The sequence below is a fragment of the Prinia subflava genome, chromosome Z (genome assembly GCF_021018805.1).
Source record: "Prinia subflava isolate CZ2003 ecotype Zambia chromosome Z, Cam_Psub_1.2, whole genome shotgun sequence".
NCBI lineage: Eukaryota > Metazoa > Chordata > Aves > Passeriformes > Cisticolidae > Prinia > Prinia subflava.
In genome coordinates this window covers 45,313,065-45,340,722 of record NC_086283.1, presented here as the reverse complement: position 1 = coordinate 45,340,722, position 27,658 = coordinate 45,313,065, and the positions used below count along the sequence as shown (strand labels likewise).

The 27,658-nt window shown below is 36.2% G+C and overlaps 1 protein-coding gene across 1 annotated transcript in view; it reads right to left on the bottom strand.

The window, feature by feature from the left end:
* Positions 1–616: 616 nt before the first annotated feature.
* CNTLN (centlein) overlaps positions 617–27,658 on the bottom strand; it is a 197,219-nt gene continuing 170,177 nt past the window's right edge. Inside the window, 4 exon segments of the mRNA XM_063423407.1 lie at positions 617–828; positions 8,934–9,005; positions 10,282–10,428; positions 10,430–10,480. Coding sequence (XP_063279477.1) covers positions 727–828; positions 8,934–9,005; positions 10,282–10,428; positions 10,430–10,480 — 372 coding nt within the window. The 3' untranslated portion in view covers positions 617–726.

The following is a 27,658-nucleotide window of genomic DNA, read 5'->3' as shown; positions in this document are numbered from 1 at the left end:
ATAACTGACTTAAACTCTACACTACTTTCCCAAGACAAGTGAGAGCTTATAGCTACTTTTCATCTGAGAAAGAACCGGACCTACTAGTGAAAAAAACCATAATTGAAAAAACTTTATTTTATTGAATTTTTAAAATACATTGCACACATTATGCTCCAATATACTCAGAAGAAAATACAGCTTTTCCTGTATTACTCCACACAGAATATTTTTATTCTACATTATTTTTTTCTAACATAAAATTGTATCTTTTTATGTAGCATATATCATAAAGTCGAGCTTTACAAAGAAGCTAAAAGAAATTAGGTATTCAAAATCCCAGTGATATTCCCAGTTCCTTTGTAAATCCTACTTCTACTGTTCTGATTAGTATAATCAGGTGTTACTTGGCTGCTGTTTGTTCTTTGAAAATTGTACAGATGTGTATTAATCATAACAAAGATGTCCTGTCTCTACAAAGCCTGGACATGTGTTCACTGCCAATGCATTTCAAGGAAAATAATTTTGAGCTTTGCATTGATTTGCAGCAATTTTCTCTTCAGGAATCAAATACCATACTGCTTTCTAATAGAAATTTAATTAATTCCTCTTGTTCAACAATTAATTAGTTCATGGTTTCTGTGTATGTATTGAACATGCATATTGACAGTTCTTTAGGAGAAGATGAAAAACATGAGGAAACAACACAATTTTACTATCACTTTGCAAACATAAATCTTAGCAATATCATACAATGTGCTTCATGAGAGAACTGTACTCTTCTACCCATTTCTTCTTCTCATTTAATTTTTCCAGAATAGCATCCATTAAGTATGAGGCAAAAGGAAACTGAAAAAGAAACAGAGTAAGAAAAATGATCATTGAACTTTATTTTCTTCATGTGAAATACATTTATTAAATATCTTTAAAATATCAGATTTCACTTTGTTCTGACAACTACCACACACACATATCTGATCTTTAAAGTTCATCTACCTGGTTAGTGTCTGAAAATTTGTTCTCTATCGTAAAAATGATAAAAGAGCAGTGTAAAATGAAAAAAGATAAACTCCTTATTGAACAATTCATGCTTTACTGACCATGTTAATGATGTAAACTGCAGTACCAGCATCTCTGTCATTTATCTTCAATCAGCTGATCAATAAAAGGTTACAGTCACCTCTAGGGCATGCAGAATTGGTAATGTATGAGTGTAAGTTCACTACTCTCAGGAGGATGAGACAGAACTACCAGTATAATTCTCAATGCTGTAGCAAATTGCCTTATACTTACACACAAAACCTTGTAAATAATTAAAAAAAAACAAACCTGCCCAAAAACCAAAAACAGGAAACAAAAACCCAACAATAATAAAAACTCAAATCAAACCAAACCAAAAAAAAACCACCCCAACCAACCCCCCCAAAACAAACTACAATAAAACCCCAAAACAAAGCAAACAAAACTACAAAAAAACCCTCTCAAAGCAAAGTAAAATCCCAAATCTTTACCTGCATTAATTGAAATATGACACAAATGTCTGCTTCTCTAAAACATGATATCAAAAAATTGTACTGACATGTCTACAGAGAATAAATAAAACCTCTTCTAACTTCTCTGATATAAAAAATGCGTTTGCACAACCAGTGTCTTCAAAGGAGATTTGCTATATTTTTCAATGCCATCGCTTTAATGCTTAAAGAGGTTTTCTTTCAAAGTCTTGGTATATCAGTGCACTGTTTGCTAGGAAGTATTTTTAGAGATGGTACAGAACAGTGGTCCTGGGAGCTCCATCCAGAGTGGCCAGTGCTGTGCCAGAGGAGAACAGGCAAGTTCTGTTGAAAAGTCTCTATCAGCTTCACAGAACTCTGTCAGCTTACTGAACACATGGTGAGACCAGTAGTGACTGAGGGGTCAGTACCACACCAAAAGTACCAGCTCATTCAGAAGAAAAGATAATTTTACATTATAAAGCCACCAGAAATAATTAAGGTAAAATACAGAAGCTGGTGGAACAAGCTGCTGGCCAATCATAATTTTCTGCTTTTCACAACTTTAGTTCAAAGTAACACTTTCCCATCTAGAACTCCTGTCTAGTTCCACACTTCAGAATTGCTGCTCTAGTTTCATTTTTTCACTTTTCTATTCCATCTGAAAGAGAAGATTATATGGTCCTTTCACCAGATAGAGCAGTGCTTGTTTCCTAGATAGACATGAAACAAAAAAGATTTTAAAAATCCCACAAAAACCCAAAAAACAAACAACCCCCCCCACAAAACGAACAACAAACAAACAAACAAAAACCCCAAAACAACAAAAAATACCCCAGACATAAAAGCACAGCAAATATAAAATGTAACATTTGAACTGATATACAAACATGAATTTATATACTTATATTTATAATTGATAACAAGTCAGGAAAAAATCTAAAAAGGGAAAATCATGTTAATAGAAGGCATGTATGGTGAAGACATACAATGGCAATCCTATGTGCTGCTCAACAGTCACTTTGTAGTTACAGAAAAAGGACAACAATATGTTGTTGTGAAACAAAATGCATTTCCTTTTCCTAGGGAGTTTTCAAGGGCTGGTGCTTACTGGCCAGACATGCCTCCATCTGTCATAAATAACTTACAGGTGTGATAAGAAATTTTGAGAAGACATCTACACCTGTCAGCTTTCTCCTGTGTGCTGTTGTGATGACTTTTTGGGGAATAGAAGGTTCAAATTCACTGAGCACAAATCTATTCAGTGCAATATAAGACATAATCTTACCTGAAATTCTGGAATACTTACTTGCTACTATGCTTTAAAAACACTGATTCCAGCACCCTGTTTAATTTCTCTCCCTCCTTTTTTAGGTATGTTTTTTATGAGAACACTGTGCCATTACCTGAAAGTCTCTAATTCTTCTTGCCTAGCTTGACTACATCCATTTCTGATACATTTCACCTCCTTAAGCTGTGCCTGAGATGAATGGCTTCTTATTGAGGTCTCTGGCTCGTATAATTCTAAGTACATTTTACTTGCTGCTCTCTACTCTCTGTGGCTTCCATGTCATAGTAAAGTGATCTTTCAAGAACTCTTGCCATTTAAGTGATTAATTTAAATCAAGAGCATTTGAAAGTGGAACATTATGTCATTCTTTCAACATTTGTCGGTTTCAGAGACAGCTCTCCATGTTTCTCTCTGGTTTTCTTTCCATACAAACACCCAGAACTGGATGATCTCTACAGTCTTAATCTTTATTAGAAGCGTGTCCGATTTACTTTTAATGATGGCTCTGTAACTATCCCGGGAACCTTCTCTTGACATTTCTCCCCAGAACTTCACAACCATTGAAGTCATCTCTACTCTAATGCACTCATCTCAGCTTCAAAACATGCCATATGCTTGGGGAAGGCTTTGGAAGTTCAGTGAGTGCTAAGTGCACACCTAAGGACTGAAAGCTTGTTTTTACCACTGATAATTAGATATTTTCATATAGAATGATACTTCTTTCAGATTTTTAACAATTATCTGTGCCACAACGCACTTAACATTAACATTGTGGTGATCCTAAATCAGTACATAATGGTAGACTTTTACAGAAGTAGTATTTGGTTGATCCGTATGATTTGACAGCATCTGAATGTGCAAACTGCATCTGGATTAAAAGAATTTTATTTATTCATTTAACTTCCCACATTCACAAATTTCTTCTTTGATAATAGGAAGCCATATGAACGAAAGGCATATTTCTTACACAACTTATCAGACAGATATCTTGATGTATGGATAAATGCAAGACAATGTAATCCTAAAGAGTCAGAAATAGTGACAGTTATTACCCTTCTCTCACCTATTTATTCCAACCCTAAGTTTTCTTCTTTTTGAGATCCCTTCTGTAAAAAAACAAACTAGTAATATTTATTGACCTTAAACGACATGACTGAGTCTCTGTCAACACAAGTGCATAAATATACACCAATCTGCCAGCGAAAAGTCTTATAATGAATGCAAGGCAATGTTTTTGTTCTAATGAGACACAGCACCTCCATTTGCAGAGTGTAGCATTACTTCAGCTTCTGCTTCACAAAATCTAAAATGTGTTAGCATAAAAATAAAAGTATTTAGGTTTTGGAATACACAAATTAATGGTTACAACTATTTCACGCCTCCCCATCAGTGTAATACATTTTCCCCAAAAAAAACCTATTCAAATGCAGTGCAGAGCTGCCTTAGATTTAATTAAGTGAACCAGAAAAAATAATATGAAATGAAACTAGGCACTACAACCAACAACTAAAAAATCCTAATTTCAAAAAATCCTAATTTCACTAGAAAAATAAAAGTCAAAATTAAAAAAGGATAAATGCTTCATTTTTTCATTGTTTTTTGTCTTATTCTTTGTTCTTATTCTGCTTCATGGTGGCTGCATATACATCATTATATAAATATGTATGTGCCTATCTGTATTTTTATCCTGAGTGACTAAGCCAATTTTGCCTTGTTTTCAGTTCAGTAGGAGTGATATAGTGTAGTTTTGTTTGTGTGCATGAGATAAAACATAGATTTATACCATAATTGTCAGGGCACAGGGCACAGGACTAAGCTCTTATTCTCATAATGAAAAGAAAATCATGGTATCAGTGCTAATGGTGCCCAGAATACAGTTCAGACTGTGCTGGTGCTGCTTTCTGTGGTGCAGATACTTGAAACAGCTGATGGCAGTGGTGGTTGTGCACAGGTGTTTGTACATGGGTGAATGCACATTTCTGGGTGTGAGCTGTTCAAACTGGAAGAAGCTGTTCAACTGGAGAAACACTAACGAAAACAAAGCAGGCGAGTTACAGGACAAGAAATTTGGAAGGAAACAACTATGGCTGTTAGTGTCCATTCCCACATGACAATAACAGAGATATGCATTTGAAAGCTTGTACAAATCCTAAAAAGGGGCTGGGGGAAATCCTAACTGATGATTAGTGAATATACTGTTCTAAATCCTGTTCTAGAGAAGTGTTACACAAAGAGTGCCCACAGAATAGAGGAAAGGGAGCCTTTCTGGAGGCTTTCACTATTGAATATGACTTTTAGACCCATAATGAAGTCACAAGAGGAAAGATTTTATTAGGCAGCTTTGTTAGTGTGAGATGTCATAGCCAAAGGAGTGCATAAGGAGAGAGAAAAGGCGAGTACTGCTGTAGATCTCACAGGGACATGCTAAATTAATGCTGTCATTTGCTTCAGAGCTTGGAAAACTTAGGCAGATGATTTTCAATTTATTAAAAAAGAATTCTTGGAGACTTCGGGCAGTAATCTGGATTGTGCTACCATGCCGTACTCATACACAAAATAATTATTTTTCCGAGATGGTACTCCTTAAAATAAATCACAGTAAATGAAAGCTAAGAGTAGTATAAGAAATCATATTTAAATTACATGAGTAGAAGTCATCCTCTTGGCTTAGCCATAAGTTTCCCATCGTGGGAAAAAGCTAGAAAATATTGCTGTTTTGTTTGAATTTTTAGGGGGAGTGTTTATAAGAAGAGAGTGCAACTGGACCTACTATAAAGAGCAAAGGTTGTATTAAAAGGTTGTATACACACTCTTGGGTATGTCTTATTAATGTGAGGGATAAAGTGGGTAAAAGCCTCATCACTTGCCTTGCAAGATATAAACACACATACATGTGGAGATAATAATACTTGTTCCTCCCTAAATAATAAAAACCACTAAAAGCTCAAAATTCTATAGTGTGAGACTTCTCCCACGCCCAAACTGTAATGTGTAATTAGTCTGATGGCTCTACACATGTGCAGGTAGCAGGTATCTGCATGCACTCATGTGAAAACTCTTCACATACACGTTCTTCATAGGCCAAAGAACCTTTTCCCTTTATCCCAGTGTCAGTAATTGAGATGATTTATTTTTACTCTTTTATTCTTTAGTGAGAACAACTTAGAGTGTTACTGTATAAATACAGAGACACAATGGAAAAAATCTCACTTCTTGGCCATTCAAGATGTAGATTTAGACAACAAGTGATTTTTACCAGCTGTGTTGACTTCATAATATGACTTTACTTTCCTATTACATGGTTCTTGTTTACATAATAACATTGCTATGCAAAGATGTCTCTTTCAAATCATAAGCCTCTTAGTAGTGGTCTAGCTTCTTGACATAGTAGTTGATAAAATAAGGACACAAACTCCAACTGCTATCTGTGAGTTTCAGGAATGCAAGAGTATTTATCACTAAGATATTAATATTCTTGTAAAACTGACAGATATGAGACTTTTTCAAGCCATGAGAGTACAGAAAATAAAGGTCCAGATGAAGTGAAAGTAGAGTTGTGGTATCCTTTCTCATTACACTTTAGGGGAATCTATAAAATGACAGTAAAAAGCAACTAGTGCTTCACTCAGTCCCCCCAAAATTCTAGTGCAGCAGTAAAATGGCATATGTCAGTAATAAAAATAAAATGTCTATGACATTTTAAATGTTATTGTACTGTCACTGTAGAATAAAATTAGCTTGAAGAATGATCTAAAGGGACATGATGCAGTTCATTATGTATAACAGCAATAGCAGCAGTTTCCCAGTGTTCATAAAGGTTTCTCCATTAAATTTACCTCCAGTCAATAATTAGGAGTCCACAAATAAACCCAGGCAATTAAATCAATACTGCTGGGCAATTATGTTCCAAAGTCCAGGCTCAATGGCACAAAAAGACACTATATCAAACTGCAATATTAAGTGATCTGATGCAATTTTCCACTGAACGTTTACTCAGAATAACAGAAAAGGGCAATCCTGCATCTTTGTTCAAGATACAAATGGATAACAGTTTGCCAACATGTAACGCTTGGCAGGCAGTCTGTTATGAGCACATTCCTGCAGAAACTTACATTTCACCATGGGCTTTAGTTTGCTGATCAGAAATATTACCAAAGCTCACTAAAAGAACCTGCAACCAAACTCTGTAAGATATGGTAAAGCATTTTAAAGGGCATGGGGCTGTTCCTTGAGCTGCTCTCAAATACAGATGAAGAAATCTTAACTGCTTCCAACTGCTATGTGCCTTAGCACGGACAGAAATTAAAAACAGAGCTGGCTGCTCCCCAAAATCACTATAATCCTCTTGCAATTCTAAAAATGGTCTGCTTGTCAAAATTACTTCTACCCTCAGTGTTTCTTCTGAGGAACCCCACAAGATGGAGCAAAAATCACAGAAAATCTCTATTAACTTGTATACAAATGTACATGGCTAAGGGCAATGAGCTCTTCTATCTTTATATAACATTTAAAATCTTGATATACTTGGTTTCATTCAACAATTCCTTCCTTTCCATCCCCTGGTTTTTGCTGTCTGTCTACAGCAGATGAAGAAATGTGATAAAATTCTGCTTAGTGTTTTTTAGGGATTTACCAAACAACGAAAAGGAGAACAAGAAGTTTTTATTGTATTCTACGAATTTGATTCCTATTTTGGAGCCCATAATATGAACAGTATCTTGAAATTTATGTATTTTTCAAAAACTTTTAAAATTAAGGCAACTAAGTGAATATAAATATTTATTCTTTTAATGCTGGGTTTCATGTAGCATTATGAGGTTTAATTAAAATGCCAGGTTTTCTGAAAAAGCCAGTAAAGGCACATTGATATTTCTATCTCCTCTGCTGCAGCAATTAAGCAATCTTCATGGTAGTAAGTTTTGATAATGAAGGAGGGAAAATTTGTCATTTCTTAAAAATCTGGTCACAGCATACAATCTCAACACAAAAGCTGTTGATGGTAAAATACATAAAGCTGATGTGACTGTTCCTTTAAAATGGCTTTCAAAATATTTTCAATAATTCACATTCTTAACTGATATTAACTACATCACTAATGGACTTATGCCATGCATGGCATGTTCATATGCATAGGAACACTGGATTTACAAATCAAGTTTTATTTCTTTCCAGAGAGCAGCTGTCCATGATTTAAATAAAAGAGACAACTAAAAAATGTAACAGAAAAGTTTTAAGAGTCAGTGTATGTTGTCAATGATGTCCAAACAAAAGCTGACTATGGCTAGAAAAGCTGGGCTCTCACCTGCCAATAAACTGCCCTTGATCACTTACAAGAGGGGAGCATCCCAGCAGACTCTGTGTGTATTAAAAAAAAAGACTTGAAAGAGAAGAAAAAGTATCACACAGGTCACAGCAGCAGTCTCAATGGACCCCTCAGGGATTTCTGCTAGTCTCAGACTTGTCATCCTCTATGCAGCTTTCCTCTCTGCCCAGAAAATGTCGATAGGAAAATGTTTGAGGGGCCTCTGGTGGAAATTTTTTCATTCTTTCTGCATTGACAGGATGCCAAATCAATATTTACTTCCCACTAACAAGCTGCTCGAGGTCTCAGTAGAAAATATTGTAGAGAGTGCGAGAAGACACGATAATAAACAGCTGTCTGGCTATGAGGAAAACATGAATTGACTGGAAACAGGTCCACAGTAAAAGGTCACAGAAACCCATGAACTCCTCAGGTGTCCATAACAACTAGTAACTTTAAAGGCACATAAAAAAAAAAAAAGTCTCTTTTTCCTAAGAGGTATGAGAGAACAGATCATTTTCACTCTAGCAAGTATTATATTGTGTTTCAATAATTCAATTAACACATTTGCCAAGACCTATGCTGTTTTTCTCCAGCACTGTTTTACTGGTTATGTTAGCTGTTAAGTTAGCTGTTAAGTTAGCTGCCAGAAATCCTTGATTAACATCTCTTCAGTTTTATACAGTAACTCTGACTTTAAGAGAAATACAAAGGAAATGCTAGAAGGCAAGGATTTCACATTGCTCATCATAGTTTGAGACCATCAACAGCACTGTAATTACAAATAAAATGTATTAAATGCAACCTAAAAACACTTAGCTAATCAGAGCAGAAAGTTATAATTCATTGTGGGATGATATAAATTGAGCACCTGTGCTTCAAGAATTTTCTGTACATGCTGTAGACATTCTTTATCTTTTTGAAATTTCATTTTTGCTGTTTCCTAAAAATATAAAAAATCAGGAGCAATAAAGGAAATGTGTGACTGGGTGTACATTAAATACACAGCATGTGGAAGTCAGAATCACATTTGCAAAATTAGTTATCTGAAGCACACCCACCAAGTATAGTGCTCCACTAAATTTTTGCACCTACCCTTGTCTGTGCATGCCTCTGGAAATCTGCATAGCATGTTCTTTTCATATGAATGTACTGGTATATATGTGATCTATGTCTAATTTGTATGAGTTCAACATAAAGGTGCCTGAGTCTATGCAATGATAGATGGAATATGTATTTTACATGTAGCGTAAATTTATCTCTTGTGTAATAAATTTATTTTATATTTATAGTTAAGTATGTTTATGTGTTTTACACATATATTCACAGTGACTAAAACAAAAAGATACAGGATGTAGAAATTACTCTGAGAATGAGATAACAGTGCAACAGCTCTGTCAAAGTGAATTACTTTATAGGGTTGTATAAATGTTAGTAAATAGGGCAGGGATCAGTCCATTTTATTTGTATTCATGAGTGTAATCCCTATCAGTGCACACACATACCATGCATTGTCGTCTAACCAACGGGAAAACTCCCTTTTTGTGACCTCTTTAATACACAGCTCCAACAAGGCTAAATCTAAGTCATCACCAGAATACTGTTACATTAATTGCCAACTCCTAGACACTTGCTAAAGTAACTGTACAGGCTTTTTCATATATTAGTTGACCAGGACTAAATAAATCTGTGTAAGAAATCCTATCACTGCAACTATTTAATAGAGTGATTTGATGCAACACTATCAAATATTTCATAGTAGAATGTGTGAGAGACTCAACAGAAAGGCAATGAATTCACCCAGAAACCATCTGTCTATCAGAAATACCTTTAATAGGTATCACAATTCAGAAAGGAACTATCAACGTAATCAATCTGGCACAGCAAGACACATTCCAATTTTGTTTTCTTTAATGCAGAAATCTGTTTAAAATGTACAATCCTGCCAAATAGCCTTACAGGAAAGGAAAATACTGAATAATATCTCCACATACACACGCTCAAACAAGTGTGTTTATATTTATACATGCCATAAGTCTTGGCACCTTATGAATCTCTAACTTAACCTTTGCATTTAGATTAAATCCTTCTTGATTTCTGTGCTGTACCTTGCACAATGAAATTTCAGTCTTTACCTACAAATCCTTCTCCTCGAGGAGGGATACAGTCAGCATCTTCTCATCTATGCCTTTTTCGCTGAAGTCCTTAAAATAACTTACCTCATCATCTCCTTGTCGTATTTCGTAAAAATCTGTTGTTGAAACATTGAGGATAGATGCTGCCAACGGAACACTCTCTTGGGAAGGACCTTTTTTGCATGCTTTCATTTCTCCTTTTTTTTTTTTCTTTTTTTTTTTTTTCCACTTTGATTTTTGTTTCCAGCTCTTGTACTCTGTGGCGTAACTCTCTGGTTAGAGTCTAGAAGATATAAGCAAAAAAAATACCCTGTTATCTTTTTTTTATAGTGCAAATAAGATGGAAGAAACAATATCGTTTCAACTAAGCTCCTTTAGCTGGGAATTATCTTCATTCTGTGTTATTGGTTCAACAGGATATGTGCTGGAATATTAAATAACATGCTATTAGAACACAAAATATAAATTAATACAGTAAACCAAAAAAGGTTCTTAAATGTATGTACTGTTTTGGCATGTCTTTAGCAAAGTAACTATTCTTATAAAGCCACCATTAGTAAGAGAAAGCACTTTCCACAGAATCAATCAAAATCCTTTTCTGACCCAGTCTAACAAAAATGTTTTTGAAATAAAGACATAAGGGTCAGGCTTCACTGTGGTCAGAGATTTTTTTTTTTTTTAAGCTTATTGATATTTTCTACATGCAGAAACACCAGTATACCTCTTTATTCAAAACCTGAAATTTTGTTTCGCACCAAGAGAGGGTAATTCAAAACTGTCCTGGCTACCAAGTTTCCCTCTTATTTTTTAAGTTCTTTGGTTCAATGAAATAACACCAAACATCAATGTAATTCATCAGTTTTACAACTGAAGTAATTTTGGTTTAATGTTTATGTAGATATGACAAAAAGATTTCATCAAAAGCTGAGCAAGACAATTGTATTTAAAACATGTTCACTGAAAAACAAGAGTAGTAATACATTTTCCTAGAATATTCAACCTCCATGACTCAAGCAGAACTGTGACTGTCAACACAGACACGTCAGCTGAGTTTAAAATTAGAGGTTATCTTTAGATCATCCTAGTGAAGCTCATCTTATTAAGATACATCTCAACAATAGCTGATCAGCTCCTCAAAATTTTTTTTCTGCAGAATGCCTTCATCTCACAGGAACTGACTAGAGGATTATGAAGCCTGTTTATTGGCATTTTGGGTATTCTATGGCCTCTAGTGTATTAGAGAGCATTTGCTAATACATTTCAGCGAAGGCACAGCAGACTCATCCAATTCCAAGATTTTTTCTCCTACCACTACTCAACTTAATATTTTTAAGTATTTAATAAAATTTAATTATTAAAAATAAAAATACCCTGCCACAAATCTGGAGAGAGGAGGTACAGTGAAATTTGTCAAATTTTCTGATTCAAGTATGGGTCCTTCTATCCACAGAATTTCCAACAAACTATTTCAGACACAATCCTCTCTTCAAGTGCAGAATTGAGAGGAATGAAGAAACTTGAAATGAAATGGACAGGGACCTAGGGCAACTTGAACTAGGCTCATATAAAGAAATAGACTCAGAGAAGAGGGAGCCCCAAAAAGAAAAGTGCACACTATGATACGTGTAAATCACATGTTTTTGTAGAGTTCAAAATGGTCTAACAGTAAAATGGCTCTTGCAGCATATAGAAAAGTATTTGACAATGGAAAAATAAGTTCAACCCTATTTTTAAATCAAATTGAATCACCTTCCCACATTTTAAAAAGAAATCTCTTTCTCTCCGTTTTAAAAAGAGATCTCTCACTCAAGTGATCACTCTAGAAAATGCACCTTTGTAACTGATGCAAAAAGGAAATGGAAATTAATGGAGCAAAATATCAAGAAAATTACTTGCAAAGCCACTTGGAAAGGCTACAAATAATGACAATTAACCAAAAACAGACATAAAAACTGCATGATAATAAACAATGTTAAATATTTCCTTGAATGCCATAGGAAACACAGAAATACTGCCAGGCAATAGTCATTTGACATTATTACATAAATGTTATTGGTGTATCCAAACTCCAAAAGAAGTTCATGATGAATGAACACACTGATAACAACAGCAGAACCCAGAAACTGCAACTCCAGTGTGATTGGCTTTTAGTCCACAGTTCCAGAAATGAAGGTGTCAGAAAGAAAGGTGCCAGAAATACACTGAAGAATCTATAGCATTTAAAACAAAAGGGGAAAAAAGTTAAAAAAAAAAAGTTAGAAAAAAAGAAAGTCTGAACAAAAATTAAAGAAAGAGAAAATTACAGCTACTAGATTTTAATATGCAAGCATATACTTTATATATAATCACAGCAGATCATACATATGGAGGACTTGCACTTCAATTCCTCTGTCCCTTGAGCAGTTCAAATACACTAAAGCATATGTGAAGCACAAACCATATGTGAAAAATAAGCCTACTGTATGGACTTTCAATTTTGACTCTGAGAAACTAGCTATTTTTGAACCTCCTTCATGATATTGATGTAGTGTTTTGATATCAATTTTGTCATTAAGTAAGTGCCTTAAAAATTACAGTCTTTGTATGATTTTAAGTCACTTTTTTCTTCTGATATTTTCTCATCTGTCATATACTAATGTATTTATGGGCTTAATAGTTTACTTATCTGTATTTAATTTATATGTCAGTGACGTTGAACCCTGGAAAGACTGGGGACTAGAATAACGTGCATCCACACCAATATAGTTCTAAGCACGTAATTCGCTTTATTCTGTGAGATGGTGGGTTAAATACAGACAGAATTGTTTACAAGAACAGGTGCATTCTGATAGGCAGTGAGAATACAGAAATATGTAAGCTATTGCAGTTTAAGGTAGCCACCGTGTCTTCCCAGTAACTGTTCTAAGCTAGTAACACTACTACCTTAAGACATCCTTAGTAGCAGATAAGTTTATCTGCTACTACGTATGCTGAACGTACTGAGGCCTGCTAGACCAGGCCTGAGGCCTGGTCTGAGGCCTAGTTTGAGGCCCAGATGTGGATAGCTCTACCTTATGATACAAGCTATCCTCCTACACATCCCCCCTTTTTTCTTTAGAGCTATCCAAACTGGGTCTGTGACACGGTTGGCTGCTTCTACATATACTGTTACGAGCAAAGCACTACTTGAGTTACCCAAGAAAAACCCAAAGATCTTAGCTGCTAAAAGGAAAAAGATGAGAGCGCACTATATTCAGTCCTTGCTCTTCATTCATACGCAGGTTCTAGATTAAAGTTTCAAATCATCTGCTGTCTCCTCTTCTTCTGCACTGCTTGATGATGTTTCACAGCTGAAGACTTCTCTGCTGTCACTGGGCAGCCAGGGTTACTTCTGTCAACGCAGCTGCAATGCTGTGTCTCTGTTGCTGTCTCCCTGTCTGGTTCAGCTTTCGTTAGTATCTCATCGAGTCTACAGCTTGCAGAAAAGAAACTAAAACAGACCTGGTATGTGAGTTAGCATTCTCAGAGAGAAGGAAATAGAATAGGAATTTTTGCTTACTAATGAAAGTGATAAGCGATTATTAAACTATTTCTGCTATCACCCCAGAGACTGCACACTGCTGAAACGCTTTTCTTTAGTGAACCTTGACATCTTTCCCCGGGTAAAGATGACAATCTTCACTCCAAGCTGATTCAGCTGTCATTCTGATCGGATCAAATTGTCAAGTTAAGATAACTTGCATATTATTTTTTTTTGGAGCAGAAACCTCTGGGCTTCGTTAACAAACACCATCCGTCCAAGTTAGAGTTAGAGTTTGGCCAGAACTCAAACCTTAAATTGGAGTGATGTTTTTAGCATATCTTTTAAAGACAATTTCTAACAACAATAAACATAAAATGCCTAAAATACAACCAACTGTCATAATATCATTACATAAAAGAGACATTTAAAAGCTAAGATAAAAGATTGTTCCGATCACTCGGGAACTCGTCTTTTCTGGAACTCTTCTTGAAGACAGTTGAGTACCAGTTGGAGCAATCACAGGATCAGCAGCTGATGGAAAAATCATCAGTGATGCTTCAGGTATCTCTCCCCAAGACCTTCTGAAAAACACTTAAGGATTTAGCAAACTGAAACGCAATGTCTTGACTCACACAAGAGGTACCAAAACAAGCCTAAAATCTCATTTCAATCGAAATGTGTAACACAGTTAAAAGAATCAAATGAAGCTTCAAAAGGACATGCTAAAACATTGCATAAAACATACAAGATTGATTACAAAAGAGACAAACTATATACTTAACATGACACTTAAGAAAAAATTCTGACTTACACCTAATAATACAACCATATCTGTTAACAACATTCATGAAATATTTAGATGGCTAAAAAGATAAATAGAATCATTTAAAATGACAAGTACTTGTTAGAAAACCCTATAGACAAATAACACAACATAAAAACTTGAACATCAACTTACTAATGCTACCAATTTATATACTTAACATGTCATCGAATTATATTTTAAAACTCTTATCTTTTAAAACTCTCATACACTAGGACAACTCACAACTAACAATACAATTAAGGATCTAACAATTTGCATCATTTTAAATCTTCTTTATCAATGTTCTGTTATTATCATTTCAGTTAAACCTGTTTCTTCCCTCTTTCTCGCCTTTTTTTTTTTTTTTTTTTTTTTTTGGTTCTAAGCACAGTTATAACGTCAAACTTGTTTTCACTGGGCAAAACTGTTCATTTACTCATTGCCCTAAGACCTTTCTCAAAGAATTCTTGGCTCTACTGCTACTGCTGGCAGGATTATCAATGAATTTCTGCTGCCCTGGCATCCTCCTGCCCAGGAAGATTGCTGGCTCTCTCAACTGCCTCTTGAATGTCAGGTAGTTCAAAATGCTGTGAATCATGTTTCCAAACGCTCTTATGTGGCTGACAAACAACAAACATGGACTTTACAAGTACAATTTCAGCCTGTAGATTACTTAGCTGTTTCAGGAAACATTATTCTCGACTCACTGGCTGTGGTCGAAGCTGGGAAGATTTGCTATTTGGAGAACCTGGGAGAAGGTCACTCAGCTTGAGAGAATTTGTGCCACATGACTTTGCTCAGCAGAAGGCTGGGCCGTCATGGCTCTGAATTCAAATTACCTCTATTATAACTTATCTTGATTCTCTCAAAATTCACACTGACTGAAAAGTCTCACTGGCTAAAGTCCCTTATCCTTGTCCCATTCTGTCAGGCATGGGGACATCACGGCTCTCAGCTCTCTCACTAGTGCCATCACTGAACAAAACATACCACCACAGTCCTCAGGCTCTGAAACTCATCCCCTGAGGCACACTACTGTGCGTCCCCATCGCTGCAGCACAGGACATGCTCGCCTGGGACTAAGCCAGCACAAACTTCCTGAAAAATGATCCGCTGGTCACCGCCCCAACCCGCCAAGGAGGGGTCATAAAAACAGATTCTCTCAGGCCATTCACTCCCCAGCCTCAGGAGTGACAAAGCACTAAAAGCTAATGTGCAAGACAGCCTTCTCTCATCTCTCTCCCTAGAACAGAAGACCAAACTCAAGAGCAGTAGCACAGCCTCTCTGCCCAAACAGGGACTGGCTTCAGCCAGCTGCACCCACCTCTCTAGGCAGGACAACAACGCTGAGAGTTCTGAGATGAGACTTTGTTCAGCTCTGAGAATCATTCTCAAAAACAACTACTAGAAGACCTAGCAGTGAAGCAGGGGACCACTCCAGCTGGAGATGTCAGCTAGAGCCCTCTCAGCACCACTTACTCAAATGCAGCTAGCATGGCACTAATAACTATTTTCATGTAATTTTAAATCTAATTTCCTTTTTCTCTTCTTCTTTTTTTTTTTTTTTTTTTTTTTTGGTTCTAACTAAACTTTACAAATTAAACAACTATACCTTTTACAAATTATAAAACACTCTTTAAATCAACGAACTCTTAAATCTAACATAAGTAAGTCTCAACAAAAATCGACAACCCTCATTAACTTTATAAACTCTATATGTATGGTAACTCACTAAAGATTCATTATTAATTAAACTCCTTAACATTTAAATATAGACTTAAACTTATCAGGGCCCAAATCCTAAAAACAAGGTTTAAAATTATATGTTTAACAATAATTAACTCAAATTCAAATAATTCACACAAAAATTAATTTTAACAACATTAAAATGTAGAAACAACTCATCCTTACACAGAGTTAATAACTCTAGCTAAAAACTCATTTCTATTCCATTTTTTTGCTTTATCTTTTTCATGATAGGATATATCTTTCTTTTTCACGTTGCATTTCTCACACAGTGATGGATTCTTTCACAACAGAGGGACAGATGACTATTTTCCCTTCTTTTTCTGGTGTTTTTCTTGCAATGTCCACTTGTTGCATGTTTTCACTGTCTCTGTTTAACAATCTTGAAAGCTTCCTGGGTAATAGCACGACACAGGGTCGAGTTACGATGCTTGCTTATCTTCAAAGACGACACTGACATGCCTCTGCACTCAGCGAAGGGGGGGGGGGTAAGAAGATTTCAGAGCCCAGTCCGTCGGCTAGTGCAGTTGATTGGCAGACTGCAGGGGCATAGGAGCCTCTAATTTAGCTGACGGTGTGCTGGCATTCTCATTAGTAGACATCTTGTTTATTATATTTTTGAGCGGGACAGAGAAAGAAAAAAAAAACCACAAGGCTCGGCCAGGAACACTGCCAGTCGCTCCGCTGCTGCTGCCGCCCTGAGATCCGCCTCCTTGCTGCATCACTTGTGCCCTCCTTGTTCCGCCTTTGGCCCCTCCTGCCTTCTCATCTTTCGCACCGCCTCCCGGGTCTGGCAGCTGGGCTACTTCCTGTTTGTTTTCATTCGGCCCGAGAGGTGCAGGGAGCATTTCCTGCCTTCTCCCTGCACAGCCGGCCAGAGACGAACAAAGGGAGGGGCAAAGCTGAGCTGCATTCTCACTCTCAGAATGCGTGGAATGCATGGAATCTCCACTGAAGCGTCTGGCTACCTTAGATTTTTCCTGTTGTTCCTTTATCTTGGAAAGGGAAGCAGAGGGACAGGGAATCTGATTTTCTCCGGCTAAAATTACGGTTTTTCTCTTTTCTGCGAATGTTCGCAATGTATTTATTGCTTTTTCCCAAATTATGCTTAACTCTGAACGTCTCTTTGCTCTTTTTCCGGGTAAAACTACAACGTCCCATAGCAATCTGCCTTTCTCTTTCCGTCCTGCTTCTCTGCAAAGAGATGCTGGCCGCTTTCGCTTTCCTTCTTCCCGAACCCATAGGGTTACTTGATTTATATCAGAGTCTTTGATATTTTCGCCTCTTTTCGAGACAATGGACGCTACAAGCTGCATGGCAGCCAAAAGGTACCGGTCCATAATTGAATCCCTCCGCGTCTGCCGCTCTTACCTTCTCTCTGCTGACAGTAGGTGGTACTGTCGCCTTTCTGACCAATCCAATCGACAGACGCTCCCCAGCCTGCCTCGGAAATTCCGGACTGTAGGTCGCAAGCGACACACACACGTCCCAAATCAAGCGAGGTCTTCCAGCATTTAAGCTAAATAATTGACAGCATTTAAGCTAAATAATTGACAGCATTTAAGCTAAATAATTGACAGCATTTAAGCTAAATAATCACACAGCATCGAAGCTTTATATTTCAGTAAAATCCAGGGCTCTGTCTCTAAGTCGGGCGCCACTGACGTTGAGGCCTGGAAAGACTGGGGACTAGAATAACGTGCGTCCACACCAATATGGTTCTAAGCACGTAATTCTCTTTATTCTGTGAGATGGTGGGTTAAATACAGACAGAATCGTTTACAAGAACAGGTGCATTCTGATAGGCAGTGAGAATACAGAAATATGTAAGCTATTGCAGTTTAAGGTAGCCACCGTGTCTTCCCAGTAACTGTTCTAAGCTAGTAACACTACTACCTTAAGACATCCTTAGTAGCAGATAAGTTTATCTGCTACTACGTATGCTGAACGTACTGAGGCCTGCTAGGCCAGGCCTGAGGCCTGGTCTGAGGCCTGGTTTGAGGCCCAGGTGTGGATAGCTCTACCTTATGATACAAGCTATCCTCCTACATGTCAGTTCATGGTCCAATACAGAAACATTCAGTGTCAAGCCACACAGATTTTAGAAACTGAAAGACCTATTTCCAAACTCGGAAGTACTAAATCTCAAGAGTTAAGCAGCACAGGTTTTGCTGATAAGTGTACTGAAGCCAGTATGACATTGTTCTGTGATTAAGAATTTGTTACAATGCATTTTGGAGCTAGGTGTAGGATTTTGAACTAAAACATTTCCCTCTGTGTATTTCAAAATTGCTTATTTTTAAACTAATAAGCATACATAGGTGACATAGGCTATCTAAAATGAAATTATTGCTGTACATGACTTCTGTACTATACTGATTTATAACAACACCTTTATTAGTACCAGTACTAGGATTTGAGATTTTCTCTTTGTTTTTTTCTTTTGCTGTCAAATCTACAGGACATTTTGTTAGCCAAGCCATTTTCCTAGCCTAGATGTTACCATCAGAGCTGTTCCTGTGGGACACACTTTGCTGCTACCAGCCAACTAGAATAAGAATTCTTGATTAATTCCTGAAATGAATCAACGCCACTTCTTGTCAGACCAGTGCAACTGCCACTGATCTGACTAGAAAAAAGAAGCTTAAAACTCTAACAAAATTACCTTAAAGTTCCTAATCCTTTTTAATCACTAGCAATTGTTGAATTATCAACAAACCCCATAACATTTAAATAGTGTGCATTACACAAGTTGGGTTACATAATTCTGAAATATCTCCATTATAAGGATTTTTAACTTTATTTTCACTACCTCAGATATTCATTCCTAAGAATATATTGTTTTCAAATTTGGCCTCAGTGTGTAATCACTTCTTAGCACTGCATTTTTGCCAGTTTTGAGATGTATAAAGAGAAAGGTCTTCTTTCAATTAGAAGGTCATATTTAATTAAACACTCAAAGAAGCCTTGGTGACACAAAGGCCCTGACAGCACACTATTAATAAAGCCTTCACATCCCAAAACAGTGACACTCGTTGATCCTAGAATTAACAAAATTTGATCAATGGCCCTAAGTAATGTTGAATGACAATGGCTTCATTGCCAAGAATTTTTCCTGTAATTACAAAGTTAATTTACATAATATTATTGTTTATAGTATAATAAAACTTTATGGTCCCAAGATCAATTCTAATACTAGCTTGCACTGTACCTACATATAGCCAGATTTCAGTCTTGCAGTGGTGCAGATCTCACGGCAGAGGCCAAGGCTCATGGGTCATGGATAATTTTAAGTTCTACTGTATTTTGTACAATAGTCACAACAGTGTGCTGCATCTGGCTGAGATCACAGAATCATCAAAGTTGGAAGACCTTCAGAATCACCTAGTCTTTAACCACAGAGTCCAAATTAAGGTTCAGTTTAGCTTTGGCCCTTCTAATTTTCTCTCCGCATACTTGATAACATCTTTGTAGTTCCCCCAAATTACCTGTTCATCCTTCCAGAGATGGTACACTCTTTTTTTTTTTTGGGGGGTTTTTTTGTTTTGGTTTGGTTTGTGGGTTTTTGGGTTTTTTTTTTGGTTTTTTTTTTTTTTGTCATAAGTTCAAACCTAAGATCTCTATTAAACCAGGCCAGTCTTCTTTCCTGCTAGATATTTTACAGCACAAATGGAGATGGAATTTTCTTCCAACAGCTTCTAAGGTATGGTTTTTGGGGTTTGTAACTAAACAAGTGCAGATAACATACCAGCCATTGCTAAGCAGCACTGGCACACTGTCAGGGTAATCTGTTTCCTGTGCTGCCACCTCAGCAAGTGGGCTTGGGATGCACAAAATGCAGAGAGGGAATGCAGCTGGCACAGCTGGCCCCAAGTGACCAAAGGGACATTTCACACATACACCACTTAACAATAAAATCTGAGGGGGATGGTGATTTGTCTGCTCAGAGACTGGGTAGGCATTGATCTACATTCCTCAGGGATTTATCCCCTGTTCCTTCCTTTATTAAACTGTCCTTACCAACACACAAGTTCTCTCACTTTTGCTCTTCCTATTCTTTCCCCAGTCCTACCAGGGGAAGGGAGCAAGCAGGGAGTCAACAAAGAACTATGTGGTGTTTAGCTGCTGGCCAGGTCAACCAACCACAGGTGTACAGAACAATATAATATACAGAACAATTTTATGTGTAGCACTGTGTGTCTAGTTCAGTATGGAGATATCTTTAGATACAAGTAATGTGCTCTTAGAAACTCACTTTGTAGATTAGAAAAGTACATGAATGTGGCTCAAAGCATTAAACCAAATATGAAGTGGAAAATCTTTTATGAAACAAGGCTAGTTTCCTAGAGAGTCTAAAGTGTTATGAAGATATTGTAGTTGTCTGTGAATGACAAGAGCTAAATTTCACAGAACTGAACACTGAGTTTAAAGAACTCTACTTTTGTGGTGGAATAGTTATTGCTGGCCTAAGGTTAGGCCAGATCCTAATGGTGCAAAAAGGCTGAGAAATATTACAACCCCAAATACTTTATAATCAACAAAATAAATCAGAATGAATGGACAAAATGACACAAAGATATGATGCCATATACCATTTCAGCAGCTGAGACAAGCATTCAATGAAAGCACTGTTGTTTGTTCCCTATTGTCTCTCTAAAAATGACTTCCAAAATACTTCCAGTAATAATGTTTAAACTGATATCACAGCATAACTGAAAACTCTTCTGTAGTAATCTCATTTTTAAATATGTTATTTAATATATTTTTATATGTTATTTAAAATACATCAGCTCCTTCATTTGAAAAAAACACACCTTCTAGGCATAACCATTTTTTTTTTTATCAGAAAAGGGACAAGACAAGACACAAAACCAGACTACTACAATTGATTTGTTTTGCTTAGGGCTATAACATGTAGCATTCTGACCCAAGGGAATGAGAAAGCCTCAGGAGGTTGATTTAATTCTTATGATTCCAGAGATCACATGTCATTTTTTGAGACTCCAGCAAATGGCCTGTAAGTAAATGTGGAGGGGACATATAGATTAATCTTGCCTTCTTCACTTCCTCCAAGTTCAGTATTCAAACTTCTGAGACCAAACATTAAAGTGGTAATGACATTATTTTACCAGTTGCACACATGCCAGATTTATAAGGTGATGAGTTGGTTTTATTTACCTGTCTACAGTCACAGTTGCTGCTGCAGTTCTAAAATTTATTAATATACATGTTCAAACTATGTGTCTCATGGTTTTTTGTACTTGCAGGAATTAAGATATGATTTTATTATCTTTTCCATTAAGAATCAAGTAACCTAACAAGCCATTAAATTTGTTAAACCCCCCAAAAATCAAAAAGATACCTTTAAGAGAATATTAGTGTGACACTTAAAAGCTAGCAGAGATGCAAAGTTTCAAAGCCTAATTCAATAAATAGCTGAAAGGAAGAAATACATCCTCTAAAGCCAGGTATCAGACCAACATATATGATTAAAATTAAACAGTCTTATGTTGATTGGAACTAAGAATAGTGTTCACAACTTCACAGACACAAGTGGAAGATGAATGCATGCATGGCCTGGAAGAACTGTCTCAACTAACAACCTGAAAGAATTGCATTATACATAGAGAAATTGCAGTTTGAATGTAAAAAATAATGATACCAAGTTGCATCTACAACCTGATTTTCCACAATTTCCTGATTTTTTTATTAATGCAGGCAAATCTGAACACACATGAGCATAACTAAGATTCTAACAGACAAGATATGAAAAAATCATTGAAGTAATTTAAAATATTATCATTCTCTTATATCTTAGCAGCAAAAGCTATCTCCAGTTTGTAGTCCAACATCCTAGCCCAGCCCTGCCTTCTCCATGGCTCTGAGCGATGGATGACAGATTGTGAACTAGGAAAGATGAATTCTATAACATCCCAAACCAAATCTGAAGAAGCGTATGCAGATTTGCACAGAATTTCTTTTCCAACTACTAAAGCTAAACCCATTGTGACTTTTCTAAAAATCCCTCAACTCATACAGCATAAAAAGAGACTGACGATTTCAGTATTTGCACACAAAACTTAAGCTTCCTGGCACTTAGTACTGCAGACCTCAAAAACCCAGTTAAAATGTAATAAGAATAATAGGATACAGTGACAGAAATTAGTAATTGTGTTGCATAAAATTTGATAATCTCATCCCTATCAAGGGCAAGATTTCATTTTGTAAAACTATGCTGGCTTAAATTGTGCAATTCCCATTAGGGCTGGAAGTCTTCCTTGGATGGCTGGCTCTCCATTTCTCCAAAATACCTCATCCTACACACTCTAGCAAAATACCAATCCTTCTGGATTCAAAATTGTGAAAAACATGAAATGATTAATTCATGTTCTTATGGTAAATTGGAAAATTATAAAGCTGTATAAATTTATATCAGGTAAAAGTGTATGTTTTAGGAGGTTTCTCCATTCAGAAGGGAACAAAAGACTTTGCAGCCTTCTCAAGTATTGGGAGGGGACCTGTTGAGATGAGCCGGTATCAGCAACTCACACCTCGGGAGCCACCTTCACAGACCATCAAACAATATCACCCATATCTCGAACATTCATCAACTATAAGGATCCATAGAAACTGAACATTAACACATGGACTTGGGAGGGGAGCTCTTTTCAATCCGACCGGAGATGAATTTGGGTTTGAATAGCAACTAAGAAACAAAGAGAAATATGGGGAAATATTGCCAGAGGCAGAATAAAGAGTATAAAAACCAAGCCTTGAACATGGCAAATTCGTGTACCCAGCTAGAGACACAGATGGCCAGGGTCTATGTCTATGGGTCACCCTTGGCTCTCTTTTTCCTGGGAGAAACTCTGTCAAGTAAGTGTCGCTGTTTGTGGGGGGTTTTTTAATTGCTTAAAATTCTGTAATTTGATTCCAAATTTTGTGATTTGAATTTTTAATAAACAAAATTATGGAATTTGGTAATAAATTGTCCTGGCATTTATAACAAAAATGATTGAAAACAAATGGCTTCTTTACAACCATGTATTTCTGAGTACAAAATTGAGAATGTTCTTTCGACTGCATTTTCTTAACCACCTGCAGGTGCAGAAAACCATAGGGAAGAATACTGAAAATATTTCAACCTGTATTTGGCATTATAAGAAAAGGAAATTGATTGCATTGTGCTACGCTCTAAAAAAACCTATTTACAAATACATAAACAAGTGACTTAAGTCATGGACAGTTTTTAATTTTAGGTTGTCTTCAAAACAAGCCATATTTAAACAAAGATACAGCAATGGGTTTACTATGGCAAATTACAATATAGTTTATATTTCAGTAGAGAATTTACCATATAGTCCTAATGGTACCCTTAGGTGTTTTAAAATTCCCTATGTGAATAAAAAATTAGGGGGCTTTGTGTTACTGGTCAGCTTTTACTCTTTTTTTTTTCTAATCCTCTCTTGAAATCTGCTTAGCTATCATACTTTATGCCTGAAATCTTGTCTTAAAAATCTGCTTTTTTTCATTACATTCTTTGTAATACCTCTAAGTAGAATTTATTGCATCAGCTGGACACCTCATTTGTAGAACATAAGTAGGTACCTACTAATATGAGGGACTTATGGTCATATATAATTTTACAGCTTTGTAATTATTTAATCTGTCCTGTAGATTAAGCTTTAGGACTGAAAAATCTTGTGCTGTAGACCCAAATGTTCTCAGACTGATGTGGTTGTTAAGTATCAGCAAACACTTCATATTTTCCACTGTCCTGTGTGTTTCAGCACAATTACCATGTTTTGTGACTTATAACAGAGAAAAAATAATAGTTTTCTTTATAGCAGAGAATGAGTTGAAATATGTATAATCAACATGGAATGACAGGCAGAATATTTCTGTCAAAATATATCGGTTTCTAAAATTCTATTTATGTGGAATGGGCAATAATAATAATTTAAAGTCCTATTTACTTCTGCATTTAAGTATTACCTCATTTCTATTAATTATTTTGCCTGCTGTAAATTCTTTGGTTTCAACAGAATTTCCTCTGATTTACACACGTGCTAGCAAAACTACCATCATTCCTTTAAAACTTCATATATTACAGTTATCTACACAGAAGGAAAAAAAAAGGCACTGACAGAAATTAGAGCTTCACACGTGTAGCAAGAGATGCCTTGGATCTTAGGGAGTTTATTATCTTGAACAGTTAGGGCAGACAAAGTCAGCACAGTTGTACCAGATGTAGCAAACAAAGATATTCAGGGCAGACCAAGAAATACTGAGGTGAAGCAACACTCCAAAGGTCACATAGCAGGTCAGTGACCAAGATGTGAAGAATACCATGATTTCCTGACACTCAGCTCAGTGTCTAAGCTCATGCTATCTTTCTGCAGAAGCACACAAAAAGCCTAAGAACTATAAATCAGATGCTCTGTGTAAGACCACTGCACTGCTGAAACAAGTGTGTCTGAAACCCAACTTAAGAGGTCAGCTCTGGCATTACTTAGACTCTTAAAAAAATCCCATAAAACTTACCAACTGTGTTGCCTTAAAATACTGAAATTTGTTGGGTTTTCTCATGATTCTCTCTTCCTAGAGCTCTTCCTACTTCTCCGTAGCCCTTTTGGCATGTGCCTTGGGGAATCCCCTTAACTCCCAACTTCCTAAGTTACTGTGGACACTTCACAAGACCCTGTATATGAATGAGTGCTTTATATTCTCCCTGCTTCAGCTTGCTTTCTTAGCAATTTGATTGACATACATTAAACAATTATTTCTACATGCCCTCTTAAATAAATCATTACTAGAGAACTTTTTCCTCCTTTCCAAGTTTTTCTAGTTTTCCTGGTTTTTTGCCAAAAGGCTTTCTAATCACTTCAAGCCCAGAGCCTTTAGTATGGACTCATATGTCCACCCCTGAAGTCTTCCAGTCATTCCTTTTTCCATTGTTTCTGTCTTTTAGACCCTGAACTGGCTGTTATTGCTAAACTAAGCATCTTTCTGTGTCCAGCAGAGAATGGAGTAAGAGCTTTTAAAAAAATTCAATCCATTTAAAGAAATTCCAGGTGGATCTAGATCCCTCCAGGAAGTACAGTACAGAGTCTCCAAGTAGTGCCCAGCTGATCCCACTTCAATCTCATTCTCTGTTATTTTTTTACTGAGACACAAAAGGAATGGTTTCGCGAATTGGTGAAGACAATTCTCCAGTTCAAGTTTGTTGGGTCTGTTTACACACTATCTACCATTACAGAGTCACAGTCTGTAAAAAAGGTTCTCTTGCACTCAAAGAAAAATGAAAATAGCAGCATTATCAACAAAATCACCAGTGTGTGTCAGACATGCATCTAAAATTTGCATGAGGTATACATGCACAGCTACCAAAAAACTGTCATATCTTACAACTTGGTTACAGAGTTACAGCAACATCCCTAAATTCTTAATACAGAACGAGATAAAAAGTAGGAGTTACAAACATTCAATATATTTTAAGCTACATCTGTTACGGTTTTTATGTATCATAGTCAAAACCCAAAGTGAAGTGCTATCTTTCTAAGTCTAAAAAGCAAAGAAAAGGTAGAGTAGGGACAAGCTTTTCAACATCTTCCTCTTCATTCTTCCTTTTTATTTATCAAGATTTTATCCATTAAGTTATCTACAGTATATGCTCTTCCTGGCACACTGTATGTATCACCATATGCCTTCTGTAAATGATAAGAATTCAGCCATTCACTTAATTCATTAAAATTCACAAGGTCTATTATTCTGTTTACAGTCTAATAGATATTCACTGTCACTATTCAGGCCTCTGATTCAATTTGCTTAAATCCCAAATGCAGAGTAATCCTGATGGAGATTAGCTTAATTTATCACCAATTTCTTCTCAGAACCAAGAAAGGTTAGTATTTCATAATAAAAGCTGTGTTTCTACTTTTTTCCCTGAAGTAGCATGCACAATTAAGAAGAAGCAATAAATACCTGATTTTTTTTAATGGTGAGATTTTTCTCAGTTACATAAATTTTGCTTTCTATATCAGACACCATCTTTTAAGGTGTGTATTCTACAGGCAAGAATACCAATTCTCATCATAGTGGAACATATTCCTGGAATCAAATATAATCAGTAATAATAAATTAAATAATCATTATCAATAATAATAATCATAAAATATCAATCAAATCTTATGATGATTCTAGCTGAATACAGATTGGCAGACTTATCGTGTACTCCATACAATAAAAAATAATCACTCTGGGTGTACTTTCCTAGGTGAAGTGTTGACAGTTTGGAGTGTAATAAATGAAATACACTTATCTTTTGGCTCTCAAGTGTTCTCAGTGGAAATTTTCTTGTAACTTGAAGTCATATCAAAGATGACCACATCAAAATCAAAACTGACAGTGCTGATTTATGTGATAATATCTGTTGTTGTTTGCAAAATGTCTCAGTGACTCGCTGAAGATATCTTTCTTTGGTCAAACAACACTTCCAAATTAGTACAGTTCAGATACAATTCCATAAAATTTTCAAAATAAACCAGTTTTCATCTGCACAGCGTATCATTGTTCTATTTCCACAAAAAGTCTGTTTTTGCCAATTATTGAATTTTATAGTTGCCCATTATGTGCTTCTTTTTTCACACAAAGAAACAAACGATCATTCTGTATGTGGTCTGGATACTCATCTGAAAAACTATGTTCCAGACATCTTGGGCCTGAAAACACTGGAGAACTAGTACTGTGAGGAAAATTGAATCCATAAGGTTTGAAATTACGTTCAGCAACGGCAAAGTTCTATGAAGAATATCTCACTGTCTCATTGTAACTGGAGAATTCTGAGAGTCATCTGCAAGGACTTCCTTCTATCTGAAGAACTGACTTTTTGACTGAAAGTAAAGACAGTGGTAATGTACTTGTGTTGCTTTCATGTTGTAAACTGGATAAAACCCCAACAAGTATTTCCCAAATATTCGTGCCTTCCAATCCAACTAATTAAGTCTAATATTTTTAAAGTTTTGTTTATAGATAGAGAGCAAATAGGACATGATCTGTATACAGCCATCCCGTATAGAAGAACATATTGCCTAGAAATGCTCAACTTGAAGCAACACAGAACAGTTCAAGAGAATAAGACAAGGATAATAAATAACAGGAAATTGTCAAATAATAGGAACTTTTAATGTGGCTAGCCATTAATCACCAACTGTTTGCAACAGGAAAAAGTTTTATGTAACATTTTCAGTTAGCACTGCCACTAAGGTGCAGTCCCAGCATCTCCAGCCTGCAATCATGTAAACCTGTCCCTGTTCCGACCCTCTGTAGTACTCAAAAGCTGGTAAATTGAATTTTTATGAGCTAGCTCACAATCCACACAGATAATGTCTATGATTACATTTCAAAAA